Source organism: Polyodon spathula, chromosome 11 (assembly GCF_017654505.1).
Source record: "Polyodon spathula isolate WHYD16114869_AA chromosome 11, ASM1765450v1, whole genome shotgun sequence".
NCBI classification, from domain to species: Eukaryota; Metazoa; Chordata; class Actinopteri; order Acipenseriformes; family Polyodontidae; genus Polyodon; species Polyodon spathula.
This window is the reverse complement of record NC_054544.1, coordinates 16,504,407-16,519,323: the sequence shown is the minus strand read 5'-3', so window position 1 is coordinate 16,519,323 and position 14,917 is coordinate 16,504,407. Positions and strand designations below refer to the sequence as shown.

The 14,917-nt window shown below is 34.9% G+C and overlaps 1 protein-coding gene across 5 annotated transcripts in view; it reads right to left on the bottom strand.

Moving 5' to 3' along the window:
• Window positions 1-2,084: 2,084 nt before the first annotated feature.
• LOC121322917 (glutaminase kidney isoform, mitochondrial-like) overlaps window positions 2,085-14,917 on the bottom strand; it is a 40,101-nt gene continuing 27,268 nt past the window's right edge. For 2 of the 5 annotated variants that reach the window (XM_041263515.1, XM_041263516.1), the window contains exons 14-18: window positions 13,382-13,474; window positions 5,304-5,365; window positions 4,524-4,600; window positions 2,954-3,017; window positions 2,085-2,548 (exon numbers count right to left, since the gene is read on the bottom strand). In XM_041263515.1, coding sequence (XP_041119449.1) covers window positions 2,392-2,548; window positions 2,954-3,017; window positions 4,524-4,600; window positions 5,304-5,365; window positions 13,382-13,474 — 453 coding nt within the window. In that variant the 3' untranslated portion in view covers window positions 2,085-2,391. Of the gene's footprint in view, window positions 2,549-2,953; window positions 3,018-4,523; window positions 4,601-5,303; window positions 5,366-11,717; window positions 12,770-13,381; window positions 13,475-14,917 lie in introns of those variants that run through there. The other 3 variants (XM_041263517.1, XM_041263518.1, XM_041263519.1) reach the window with 3 other exon arrangements.

The window sequence follows — 14,917 nt, the reverse complement described above, 5'->3', positions numbered from 1 at the left end:
ACGTTTATCTGACGTTTCTGAAACCTGCTTTTTGGTGAGAGGGTAAAGTTGACTTACTATACAGTAATTGTAAACGTAGCATATTCTACACCAGTAATAACATAAAATAATCTAAAATAAAAATAGTCTTTGGTAAACATAATTGGTCCTAAAGTTTACATAACATTTAAAAAGCAGCCATGCCTGCAGCATTTGAATTGATCACTCTGAAATGTTCAGTTATCTTAAAGTTAACATATTTGGTAGCATTTTGCTACAGAAAACTCTTAATTTGCTACTTACTATTTTTTATATATTTATTTTGTTTTTCTGTAGTAGTATTTTTCTGGTACCTTATGCTACAGTTTATATTACCTACCCTGAGTGAACAGGTACACAAACACCGGTGTAGTGTTATTTTCAGGTACGAGGATAAAAAGTGGTACACAGCGCACTGTGCTTTCTCCTGCACGCCTAAACAACTTTCGCTTTGAATACACGGAAATGTCAGTTGAAATCTGGAACGTTATGCTGTTTTCTGTCTTTTTCATTTTTTTTATTTTATTATATTTTTCCACCATTAAGAAAATAAGTAGTATGCACATATTTATCATATGCAATACATTGGGTGTTGTACTTTTTTTCTTCTGCAACTTTGCGGTGGGCTTCTCATTTTGTCTTCGTTGTGAATAGCTTTGTATGGAGCAGGACGCTAAATCATATGATTTAAAATGAATATTGGGATAGAAATAAAACGTAGCTACTGTACTGTGTGCAAAGACAATGTAACTATTTAAACTCCCGCAGAGAATTACATTTATCAACTTTTTTCAACCGTTTTTTTGTGAATCATGGATGAAAACATTTCATTAACTAAAGCTATCAGGTGCATTTTTCTTACTACTGGTAATAATGGAATGAATAGCTTATTTTATATATAAATATTTATTTTGAGAAAGTAACCGAGAGTAGTGTCCATTATTGCTTACAAAGACCCTGAGAATTATTGTATTATGTCATTGCAATCACTCAGGTTAAACAAAGGCTTGTAATTTGTCCAAACATCAGTATTTTTCAACAGAACTTTCAGGACGTATTGTAACGTCCTTCGGGTCAGAGAATAACACATTTTTATTCATTTATCTCTAAAGCACAATACATAATAAATACTTTACATAAAATATATAGATGTATATATTGCGGTTTCTTGCGTACTTTATAATGTACCCCAGAGTGTTCTGAAAAAAAGGACACCGTCCAAGATGCTACTGTAAAAAATTGATTTTCAGTGAAATTTTGTAGGTCAAATACTTCCAGAAAATGCTTGGTCCTGAAAGAGTTAAATAATAAGCATGTACCACTTATGCACAGCTGCAAAACACTCATTAGAAAGTGAACCATGTACCTCCTTTTCACATCAGAGAAACACCCATCAGATGGCAATTGATTGCACATGTACCAAAATTTGACAAAGTACCACTTGCTGACATTAGACGTCATATTTTGGTACATGTACCACTTTCTAACACTACACCTGCATTCGTTTTTTTTTTTTTTTTTAATTTAAACACGTACATAATTAGTATCTTTCATAAAGCGGGAAACAATTGCTAATCGAGTTTCCCTGTAAGATGACAGAGGTTTATATCACCCCATGATGTAGACACATGCGAGGCTCACAATGCAAATGTTATTGTTTGGACAATGCAGTACACATACCCACAGTACCAGAACAATATGGATACTATTTAAAAGTATGACGTTTATTTTATAGACCAAAAGTAAAGTGAAATAACTGTTAAAAACGTTACAAATGTATACGATAACAGATAATGACCGAACAGGATATAATGTTTATTCAGTGTCTATAAAATTCTAATTTAATCCTGGTCATGGAGAATGGCAGCTCCGGTTTTGTTATAATGTTAACCCTTGTTTCACTCACAGCTGCCTTGTTTTATCAGTACAAATAACAGACGAAATACAATCTTGAGGTGCATTAGTTCCATTACTTAGTTGAGCACAAGGTGGTTTCAATAAATACTTTCTGATTTAAATATAGGTCTACTATGTGATAGTTTGGGATATTCAGTCTATTTAAAAACAGGGAGGTAGGTGTTCATTTTTTAAATTTCTATATATAATTATTATTCGCTACCGAATAATATATATATGGATTGAATACTACGCTAATTAAATAATCATCAAACATTACAACATAGTGCTTTACATTCAACATATTGCTCAAGGAAGTTTGTTTAAAAGACAGTTGAGCAATTTCAGCAATCACAAAAAAGCAAAGCAGTGACAGTTTAACACTCTCCCACAACACAGCACTATCATACACTCACATCACCCAACAACATGGTCTCTAGTGCAAAAGCAGTTTTGTTAATAACGATGTGGAATGGATTACAGCATTCCATCCAGGTTCTTCTCTGCGGTTTGGATTTCCTTTCCATTGTTGGGATTGTCCTGGGGGTTGTATTTGTTATGGTAGTCCTGAAGGATAGTCACTACATCGTGGTGTCCAAAATGGATGGCCTCGTCCATGGGGGTGTTGCCCCACCTATATAAAATATATTCATAGAAGTTTTTAAAAAACAGTTTATTATGTATGCAAGAAGGCTGTAGTCATGTTTAACATTGCTATCTGAAGATATCATTTATAACAACCAACTGCTACAAATAGTAGCAGGAGCATGTCTTTGGCAGATGATGTTTGGTAGTGTAATGACAAGCAGGTATAGATGGGGAGGGAAGCTCATATCCTTACAGCTAAATTTACTGTTGGGGGTTGTAATCAAACTGTACCACGAATAAAGTCTGTTACTGTAAGAAAGCAGTGAACGCAGAAGGCTGAAATATGGAAGCATGTAATACACAAACACCATATAATTTAGTGTTGGTGTAAATATGGTTCTGGGACAAAGCTGCTTCAATGTGAAAAATACAGAAGTAAAACGAGAGTTACCTGTCCTTCGGAATCGGGTTTACTTTACACGCTTCCAGCAAAAAACGAACAACCTCTGAATGGCCTAAGGATTAAAAAAATAATACTAATATACCCTTATACACACACACACAATAATTCAAGTGTATATAAATGATAATTCAACTCAGCTCAGATTGAATGCTATATTATACCTGATGAAGACGACGAAACACATTGTTTTAATAGATAACAAATTTCATTCCAAATGAAAATGGAGTCGATCACTTTCTTTAATTATAAGATGACCGTATATACCATCCTTACTGTGAAGCATGGTGGTGGCAGCATCATGCTATGGGGATGCTTTTCATCAACAGGTACTGGGAAGCTTGTCAGGGTAGAGGGCAAAATGGATGGAGCTAAATACAGGCAAATCCTTGAGGAAAACCTTCTTCAGTCTGCAAAAGACCTAAGACTAGGACACAGTGCCTATAAGAAGCGTGGACATTTTCACAGTTTGTTGTGTTACAACCTGAAACCTTGATGCATTTAAATGGTATTTTTTTCCTTTGATTTACAGAACCCACTCAACACTTTCAATGTGTGAAAAAATTGGGAGAGTGAAAAAACAAATCAATTAAAAAAATAAAAACCTGAAAAGGCTTCATTAGCTAAGTATTCACCCCCTTTGCTGTGACACTCCTAAATAAGCTCAGGTGCAACCAGTTGCCTTCAGAATTCACATAGTAAGTTAAATGGAGTCCATCTGTGTGCAATAAAAGTGGTTCACATGATTTTAGATTAAATACAGTGAATGTGAAATTTCAGATTAAATACAGTGAATGTCCTAGAGTGGCCTAGTCAAAGCCAGGACTTGAATCCAATTGAGAATCTGTCGCAAGACTTGAAGATTGCTGTCCACCAACGATCCCCATCCAAATTGACAGAGCTTGAACAATTTTGCCAAGAAGAATGGACGAATATTGCACAATCCAGATGTGCAAACCTGGTAGAGACTTACCCCAAAAGACTCACAGCTGTAATTGCTGCCAAAGGTGGTTCTATCAAGTTGACTCAGGAGGGTGAAAACTTATCTAACCAAGACATTTCAGTTTTTTTTTTTATTTTTCATTAACTGTTTCACAATAAAAATTCTCTTGCCTCTTCAGAGTCTTGAGTAGGTTGTGTAAATCAAAGGGAAAAAAATCCCATTTAAATGCATCAAGATTTCAGGTTGTAACACAACAAACTGAAAACGTCCAAGGGGGGTGAATACTTACCATAGAGACTGTATATATAATCCCCTCATGTGGGCAGTGTTCAAATACAAACAGAATCCTGAAACCGTCAACAAGTAATGATGATCATGATTTAGGTTTTATTATTCCGTTGCATAGAGATGCTAGTATTTCATCTCTCTACAATAAAACACCAAATAAAGGACCAGTTCACCAATAAGACCACTAGGCACATTGTCTCAATTAAGAGATCAGATGGACCAACTCCCTATTAAGACCATATTGCAGTATTCGGTTTGGTGCTCCTGATAGACTCCACAGTATGTGCTTTTATGATCAATGCTTTGTACAACAACATAAAACACCATTACCTTCTGCTGCTGCAACATGCAGGGCAGTCCGGGAGTCATAGTCTCTCTGCTCCATGTCCATTGAAGACAAAGCAAACCTGCAAAAACACGATTTCATGGAGTTGGTGTTCAGTACAGCAGCTCATATCTGTTCATGCCTGACACCTGGGGGACTAACCAATGGCAAACCTTAAGAAAGCTGCTTTTCATAGTATTTTTTTTTGCATTTAGTCAAGTTAACAAGGCAGTCATGCCAAGTGTTTTATTTAAAGAGCCATGTCCAGAACATTAAAATAGAGTTCAATGGCAACCCATCACAGCTTGCTTTAAAAACACACAGGGTCATATTTTCAGAGTGTTTACTCCATTCTTTAAATCAACTCCTATTTTTGAAAGCAGAAAAATTCAATAAAATGTTTCAAAATGAAACCGTGGATCATTTTACTTGGTTTTACATTTGTAAAATGAACAGGCTTGAAAATAAGGCCCACAGTTTCTAAAGTATTACATCAGTCTAAAGAGCAGCATAATTATAAAATAAAACCTTCTCCTAATGAACATGTGGTTACTACAAAATATTTTGTGCCTCGACAGGCTGAGGAATGTAGCAGCCAAAACGTTTGTCTATTGATTGAGTTTTACCTTATAGTTTTAATTGAGTGTTTTGGAGTTATCAATGAATATATTAGATAAGAAAAAAATGGCTCTGGATATGAAAGGGAACATCTTCCAAGATATTCAAGAGAATGTTCTTTTTTTTATTAATATGTAAACACATGCACAGGTAGATAAGTTACATACCTCCTGAGGGCAGACACATCACCAGTATATGCAGCAAACAGAAGATTTATGACTGATTTCACCTGCAGGGGGAGGGAAAAGATCATTTAAAAGAAGGCAAGTTGATATGACAAACCCCTTGGAGTCTCTTTGTGCGGCCATCTTAAACTCAGCTCTATACTTGCCAGTTACCTTGATTTTTAACTATGTACTCCATGAGCAGGGTCAGTGAGAACCTTGTTTCCAAATGTTTCCAAACAATTTTGTATACCTTCGGTGGCTGAATAACACTATGTAACACAATTTTTGTTCCTGGGTAGTAAGTGTTATTTCCTAATTGCTTATGCCTCAAAAGTACAGAAAATGGCTATTATTCCCCACAAACTTTGCTTTTGTGACCAGGACAGTGATATTTCAAAATATCACTATTTCCAAAGGGAAAACGGGCAAATGTGTGTCTTTTCGTTCACATAAAGTCAGAAAAAAACATATGAATCCAAATTAACATGTATGTATACTAAAGTAATACAAAAATGACTACAAAAGATTTAGAAGTGCGTAGTTTTTCGAGATTTACGATTATACTGTAAATACAGTATAATCGTAAATCTCGAAAAACTACGCACTTCTAAATCTTTTGTAGTCATTTTTGGACGAAAAGATACACATTTGCCCGTTTTCCCATTGGAAATAGTGATATTTTTAAATATCACTGTCCTGGTCACAAAGCAAAGTCTGTGGGGAATAATAGCCATTTTCTATACTTTTGAGGCATAAGCAATTAGGAAATAACACGTACTACCCAGGAATAAAAAAAACAATATTACAAGGTGTAATATTTCACAGGACACACGGGGGTGACCAGTAAAAACTGGAAGTTACACACAGAATCTGCCTAATGAAACACAAATAATTATACTTAACATTAGTTAATTATTATTTTCTTTGTTCCTTAACATAAACACATTATTATCACCACACTTCTGCACAATTCTTTATTTAAATAACCACACATCATCGCAAACTACTAGTGTGTATATTAAAGGCACTTCAAATAAATTACCAGCACAGTTAACCTCCATTGTGAGGGGAACTGTGTGTGCTTTGCCATGAAACGCACACAGCTAAGCACTTTACAATGTTAGTTTTAGTTCAACTAACCGTTTCACCAGTACAATATGGCACTTGCCATGTTAAAAAAAGGTTAATCTGTTGTATCAGCACCCCTTAAAGGTGAGGCCCATATAGTTTGCCCGTGACTCTGCAACAGCAGTTGTGATGCATAGTTCACCCCCTAATCCCTGTCACTTTGAATACAAGCGTCTGCTAAATGACTGCTGAAATTATTATTCTTACTACTAATAATAATAATAATAATAAGACATTTATCTTAGTCTGAAACAGAATATACCTTTACTGATGCATGCATCTCGCCTGTTTAATAGCAAACAGCTTTGTTTTCTTTATTTTAAATTGCAACTCCGTTCTGCACTGTGCTTTCAAATGAAGATTTAACAGTGCTTATTTCAAACTACCACTAGGTGGCAGTAGGTGTCCTTGTCTAAGCTGTTCACAGTGCAATAATATCAAACAAGAACGAGGTTTCAATAGACTGCTGGTGCTAATAAAAGCAGTGCAATAAATCAGCTTGTACTGAGCGAACCTGTTGAGAGCCAGTCACATGGAGAGCCACATCTATAGTCTCATGACAGCCACCACTACGCTGCACGGGTCATAAATATGCAGTAAACTGAGACATGGTTATTTGACTCATGCACATGCATTAGATGGGGCCCATTTTTTCCCCACAGGAGATTTATTTGTTTTTATTAAATTCGGGAGATAGCAGTTGTTCAGGGTCAGATATTACAACAAATTGCCCTCAATCTGTAAGCTTGTGTATCTGCAATATTCACTTGCTATATTTATCACATTGGTACTTTCCCCATATAGTATTGGTACCCAAGTTTGTATTATTTAGAGTACATATCCTTATGACAGACATCTTAAAATCAATATTGAAGATGCATAACAAATATTAATAACCTGATTACCGCATTATAATACCACCACTACCCTGCTAGAAGAACTGAAATATACCTTGTGTTGATTGCATTTATTATTCTGTAGTCTACTCTAGAACAATACAAAATAATTAAGCTGCGACTTGCATCAAACCCATTAATTTTGTAATATAACTCTTCATGACTCTGACTGGAGGTAGTGGTAGGGAGTCTAAACCAAGCCTGCAGCAGAACATGTTTAAATTAAAAACAAGCATTAAAGCAAGTGCAAAAAAAAGAAAGCTTTCACCATGCAATACAAGCCACATTAATACTACAATAATACATAAATATATATATATATATAATATATATATATATATATATATATATATATATATATAATGATGTTTTCAAGTACAGAGATCTCCGCTACCTATTGTGCCCATCCATACTTTACCATACCTCCTTTACATTGGCTAGGATAAGTGATATTCATACCCACACCAAATCACTCTAAGTGAGCAGTTATCTGCCCCATAACAACTAAATTCATATTGCAATAGCACAGTCAACATTTAAGGGAACTGTCCTTGGAAATAACCATGAACAAGTTAAGCGATTAGGTTCAGAATTAGAGATGCTGATTTACAATTAGATTTACTGTAAATAGATGTCTATGGCCTTGAGGTGTCTCCAAATGTCAAAGCCGATGAAGGATTTGAATGTTAATCGTTCTAAAATCTTTAGAGCTAAATAACTTTGGATTTGAAAGATGCAACCGAGTTAATAAAATAAAAGTTGTCAGATGAAATAATTTAGAACTAAAATCAATGACAAAATTATGTTTTCAAGCTTGCATTGAGGGCGCAGAACCTGCACACAGTATTTCCCAAGGACAGTTTGCTTTGCTTATATTCTTCAGCCACCACATTGAAATATAATAGGCAATACATGCTTTACAGGTTAAAATGTCACACCTGTGTTAGTTGATTCAGCAAAGCAGAGCACAATTCCCCATACATTTGTTAATCGCACACAAGCCAAAATGGAAGGATGCCAGAGCACAATGCATGCACTGATGAGGAGGAGATGCAGATGAGCTAACCACAGACAAGGAAATAATCAAGGCAATCAGGTGTACAGACTCATTTTAAAACCAGGTTTGTTTTTCCTGGTTTACCTGAACCCTCTCTGGTTAGTACTTATACTGTATCTTGAAAATTCTGGTTAACCCACCTAGTTGTATTATTATTATTATTAATAAATACAGCTAAGCGAGCCACCCAGTTAAATAATCTTGTTTTTTAATTTAGATTAGGGGTTCCGATTCAGGTTAAAACAGTAAGGTCAACCCCCAAAATGTTTTTGTAAAAATTATGGTTCCACCCCATTTCACTTGCAAATGATGTCCAACAAATGTAAAGTAGTGTAGCCCCCTCCCCCTTCGTTTTAATTCAGCATCCTTCCTAATATATTCACGATTTCAAGTGTTTTGTTTATGGGCTGAAACAGAACTCGAAGCATGCAGGTGCGGAAAGCAAATAACATGAAGAACAGAGAAGTCAACCCTGATGCTTAATTGCTAGCCAGAGCAAGCTGAGGCCTGTAGATGCAAAGTGATGCTGGCAAATATTTAACAGGGTCTGGTTTAACTCAGGCATAGGGAAAGACTGAAAAGCTGCACTGTTCCCATTATATAATGCTGCTACCTTCAAAACTCATTTGGATAAATGGTTTACTCAATAAATATTAACTGTTGTGGCAGCAATAAAGTGGGTATCTGTTGCCTGGCAAACTGAATGTCTGACTCCTGTGAGAATATGATTGAACTCTTAGTATAGAAACATTCAATTTAGGAGTTAAACAATTTATAATCTTAACAACCCCTTGCAACTTCTGATTTGAATCAACAATCTGTGGAGCTGTAAAGTGAAAGCACATCAAAAAGAAAACTATACTTAAAAGCTCTCCATTTATTTGAAAACCAGAACATTTTATTGGCAGCAAAGTCTTATTAATTAATTAACAGGAAGCGTATAATAACATATGCGCAGTAAAACCTTGAGGCAGTGCTCCCCCTTTATAACTATGTAGTTGGGAGCCATAATTAAGATGCTGTGCTATTTGCGTTACACCTTATGAGACTATTAGTGTTAGTGTAATGGCATTATGAGGCAAATGGGAGCCATGACTGTACTGCCTTATAAACTGTTCCACAGTATAAAGGGCCACCTTATAAAAAGGGGAGCACTGTACCGTGACAGAATGATGAAGATTAAAATGTATAAAACATTTTTCTTTTTAGTTTGAGCCAAATAAAATAACTGAGGTTAAACATAATTAATGTGATGAACACGCAAGCACACCATCGTTTCAGATGATGCCTCCATTAAAACGTGCTGCAATGTTGGTCTACTGGACTTGAGAAAGTGACCAACAATCTGGAACAAGAAATGTTTAGATCTACATTTGTTTCTTGAAGATAAGAAAAGATAACAGTACCAAAATAAAGACTGCAGCACCTAACAATTGAACCCTAGAATAAGGTGGCATTTTTTGGTGTCAGAAATATTCAAATGGCAACATGCAAGTTCTACCAGTATTTTCCATTTTTAAATGATGTTGCATTTCTGAATGCACAGCCCACCATGCAGTGTGAAGATAAAAATAATTCACCCCTCTCAAAACTTATGTTTTCAAGTCATAATCCTATGAACACAATAATTACTTTATTCAAGTAAACTTGTATGGTAATTCAATATTTGCAACTGCCCCAGGTTTTTGGTCAGAGTTTAAAAGGGATACAATTAGAGATGTTTATAAATACATCCATGAACTTGTCAGACTTCAACACATCAAGTGTGACTAATCAAGCTTTTTTTTTTTTTTTTTTTTTTAAAAAACATGAATTACAAAAAAAAAAAAAAAAAAAAAAAAAACCAAAAAACCGTGAGTGGGATTTAAAATAATTTATTAAAACAATACAAAATAGCCATGCTGCAAAACAATTATGCAAAAAAAAAAAAAAATATATGCAAAAGCAAAAATGACTATTTTCTCAAACATGAGAATAAAATAAAGTTAAATATGCAACATAACATTTCGAACATGTGAATAAACTCACATTTCTAATAAAACCTTGATATCTCTGTAGCATGATGAAATTGCATGCAAAACTCTATTCCAACAAATTATATGTGCAATATTTTTCATCATACATAAATGAAAAAAACTGCCAATTGTCACGCCAAATTGCTTATCCACTGTTTTAAACCCCATCACCTAAATGCTAAATTAGAACTGTCCATAATATAGGCCTAATTCCTTCTTTCTAGTTCAAGGCATGGTTTTGTCTCAAGGTGATAGCTCAAGACAATATTCATAAGGCATTTGGGTTGCAGTGGGGTTTTTTTGTTTGTTTTTTTTTCCCTATACTGGTAACAGAAAATCCCACTCTATTAAAACAATTACATTTGAAAAAAATAATAAATATAGTTGTGCTTCTTTTACACACACAAAAAAACAAAAACACAAAAACAAAAACAAAACAATGTGTGATCATTGAATGCATTTGGCCAGGTTAGGATAACATACTCTTTTCTGTACACTGAAATTACAAACAATTTGATATTGGCATGTAAGTTTTGTAGATAAAAAGTCTGTTTTTACTTCTTCCACATTAACAGCATAAGGATGTTTTTGCATGATTTTATTTTATTATTTTCTCATTGTGTAAAGTCTAAAGATAAAGTACATTTACCAGGCACATAATATCCTGCAGCACATTTAGGACCTCTGTCTATAGCATTGTACTGCATTTACAGTACATCTGATAGAAACCCTCTGCATATACTGCACGTTTAAAGTGCAAATGTCTGTTATTTTAAATACTTAAGTAGGTATAGTAAATACTGATGCTATGCAAGGAAAGTACATAAAGATTTTCCCTTTGAGTAGAATATTGCTTCAGGGGTGTGCAATTTTTGAAAAAAAAACAAAAAAAAAACCTCCTTATCCAAGGCACAAAATGCGAGAAAAATCTATTTGTCTTATCTAAAGTAGAACATGTAGGGTTTTGGTTTTATTTAACAGTGAACACAATCAATCAATTAGTGATTAACAGGAGCAGATCTAGCCTTCTAGCAAATTTATAACATACTTTAAGGAAATGCTCCTTTCAGTGTAGTTCGGAACATTTGCTAGTAAATTTAAGTAACATACTATTAGTACAACTATAAGCAATAGCGGAATTATTGAAATATAAAAATAGCTTCGGCCTGTTTTCCCCCCAACTTTCTCTATAAGCTGAATCCAACTCCTGATGTACAGGTGTTTTAGTTTGTTGCATCACAGATCATTGCCAACTATTACTGCTGCTTTGTGGAATTCAGATTTTTCTTGACATTCTTTCAGTTTTGTAACTGCTGAACCCGAGATTTTTAAAGGACTTGCGAATAACCTGTCAAATTTCTCTGCATTTTTTTTTTTTTTTTTTTTTCTGTTTTACCAAAATGCATGCTTTTTCCACCGCTAGCCAGTCAGAATTGATAGTAGTGGGAAGAAAGCACTTTTTTTTTTTTTTTTTTTTTAAGTTTTGTGCAAGTGCTACACTTCTACAGCTCAGTTTTCAAAAACGTGCATGGCTCTCTAGACAAATGCTGCAGTGTTTTTATAGAAACAGAACGAACATAGGGAAAAAAAAAAAAATCTGACCAACGGACAAAGTATAAAACTTGTTGTCCCTCACACAAATCTTGTTGTCCCAGGTGTCGGGCGATATGAATTGCACACCCCTGTGCTTTAAGACCTACTTTGTAATAGCTGAAAAAAACTGTAACTGATCAATAAAAAAATAAACCAGAAATATGTGCAATATTATGGATAACAATACTAACGTGAATTATCCTAAAATGCACTTGCTTCATATACCTTTCCTTTCTTTGGGTTTTGTTCTTAAAATATGTCTAAATATTTTACACCATTTACACACTTCAACTTAAAAAAGCACAAATGGGATAACACACATTCTAAGCCCCAACTTTCCTCCCGGTCTTTGGTATTCAGATGTATTTACACAATTTACATTCTTAAAAGCACACATATATAATAAGTGCAAATTGGCAAAAGAGGTGTACACAGTGTTGCACAATACAACAATTACAATAACCCACAAGTCTTAAATGGAATAAATACTTTTTAAAACTGGTTTAATGAGCTAGAGATGTCAAGAGGATAAACCGGAGATCATTTTGAAACGAGACCCCTCTCATTAGCTGCGGTCGCCACATTCTCCATTCTATACACTACACTTGTAGATGTGTCCTCACTGGACTCGGGCGACACTTTTTTCCACAGAGTATCTTTAAGAGCTAGCTCTTGCTGAAGACTTTCATAGTTCATTGGTCCTTTGGGATGCTGCTGTTTTAAGCAACATGAATAGTGAATTAGTTTTCTTGAATGCATGTGCATGGCATTGATATTCTGCAAAAATACCAATTTTGATTTGTATACAAAAACTTTAAAAATGTTAAAAGATTTAAAACAACAGTTTAAATAATGAGTCAGTGCATTGGATGTCGAGAGATGCATGTTACACACAATGACCTCATGTCTGGCCCTGTGTCCTGGCACTGTCTTGAATCAGCACAATCTGTTACTTCTGCAAGGTTTTACCCCAGGGAATTTTTTTTTTTTTGGGGGGGGGGGGGGAATATAGATTATTGCAATAATGAAGCAACTGTTGAGACAGATTTGTTTGAGTGTAATTAATACAAATAGCTAATTAAGTGTTCATTTAATCAAAATAAATATCACACCAGATTCACTATTGCTTGAATTCATATTTTCCCCCCCAAAAAATTTTGCAGCCATCTGGCCCCCAAATCAATGTAAATATGTTCTTTAGCCTTGGCCTCTTTAGTGTAACCAAAAATGACCGAACTGTATAGCAGGCCAGACAAACCTCTCGATACAATATCGATCATCCAAATGGGTTTCTTAACACAACGTGCATGATGTCAGTGACTGGTCCCTGCTGGACCTACAGGTACTGCAGTTCTAAGAGAAGTAACCTGAAGTTTCTGTTTGACTTACCCTTTGGTCCCCACCCTCCCTGCGGGGGTCAAGTTTCTTTGCAAAGTGCCTCAGATTGTCGTAATTGTGGAAATTGCACAACGACACCAGATCCTGAAACATAAAACAGGTTGCTCTAGATTAAACTTGTTACAAACTCTGTATAAATACTAGTTTATCATGAGGCTTTTCTACCTGCACGGTCTTGTTCAATTAGTCAAATAGCACTAAAAATCACTATTCTATCTCAGAGTTCACAGAGGTCATTTGGTATCTAATCTTATAGGGCCCTATTTTGAAGTGAACATTTCCAGAGGAATACAATTGTACGAAACTAGCAAAAAAAAAAATCAAATAAATAATGATACAAGGCCATTCACACTCAAAGAAACCTCAATTAACCCCAAAAGCGTGTCTGGCTATCTGAGTGTCTAGCATATATCATCAAAAGCAGTTTGTCTGGACTTGTCCCTCTACAATTTGTGAAATAAGATCAAGTTGAGTGATATCTATTGATGGCCTGTGGTGTCTTGAGTGTGTGGAATTAAAATGCGCATCATTACAGTAAACTTCAGTTCGAAGTAGATATGGTTTAAACTGTGCTTGTTTGCAGGAGTAACCAGTGCTGTAGGTTCATTTTCTTTTAAATAATGTATTGCCTTTCCTTATGTGACCTACAATAAAATGCAACCGAATTACAGTACCACATAAAGAGTGCACACTTACTGTATACTTAATCCCATGCAAGGACTCAAGGGTTATTGTACATCTACTGTTACTCAAGGGTTATTGTTCATATATTGATACATTTATAATGGAATATAAGAAATATAAATGAAGACTGCTTTGCAATAGAACTAATATTAAATTCATATGTAATCATTTTTATAATTCCAACCACATATGGTTTCCAGTTTGCTCACAGGACCACAGCCTAACTAATATCTACTTTTGGAAATGCTGATGACCTTAGCATCACAATCTCAGTTATTATCTGGTCAGCCTTCATTATGCATCTCTTACAAAGAAAGCTTCTAGCTAGCTGGCAGAGATAACCAAAGATGGTTTAGTACCTAAACTCCCATAGTGGAAACTGTGCTAGTGCAGGAAACAATTCCACACAGGATTAGAAGGTCAAAAAGATGCATTTTGTAACAGTAATTCACTCTTCATGAGATTAAGTGACTATTAATTACTAACCAAATCACACCACAGTAATTTGATTATTGTAAAAAAAAAAAGTTTTTTTTTTAAATATTTGAGCTGGGTGTTGAAAGAATTATTTGTTGTTTGTTTGTGTCATACAAAACAAATGCTTGGTTAATTTGGAGAATACTTCTTAGAAGATTAGTATTTCCTGGGCTTTTTTATTGGAATAAGTAAGTATCTCTTTACAGACATGAAGACAGCGCATGTCCAAAATGTATGTTTCTTCTCATACAAACTTCGAGGGACCATTTGCTGCCAACACATGAAACACTTTATAAAGTGAAACATAATTCCTAATGAAAGCTTACTTGAGGTACAGAATGCTCTTTAATGGTAAATGCATTTTCA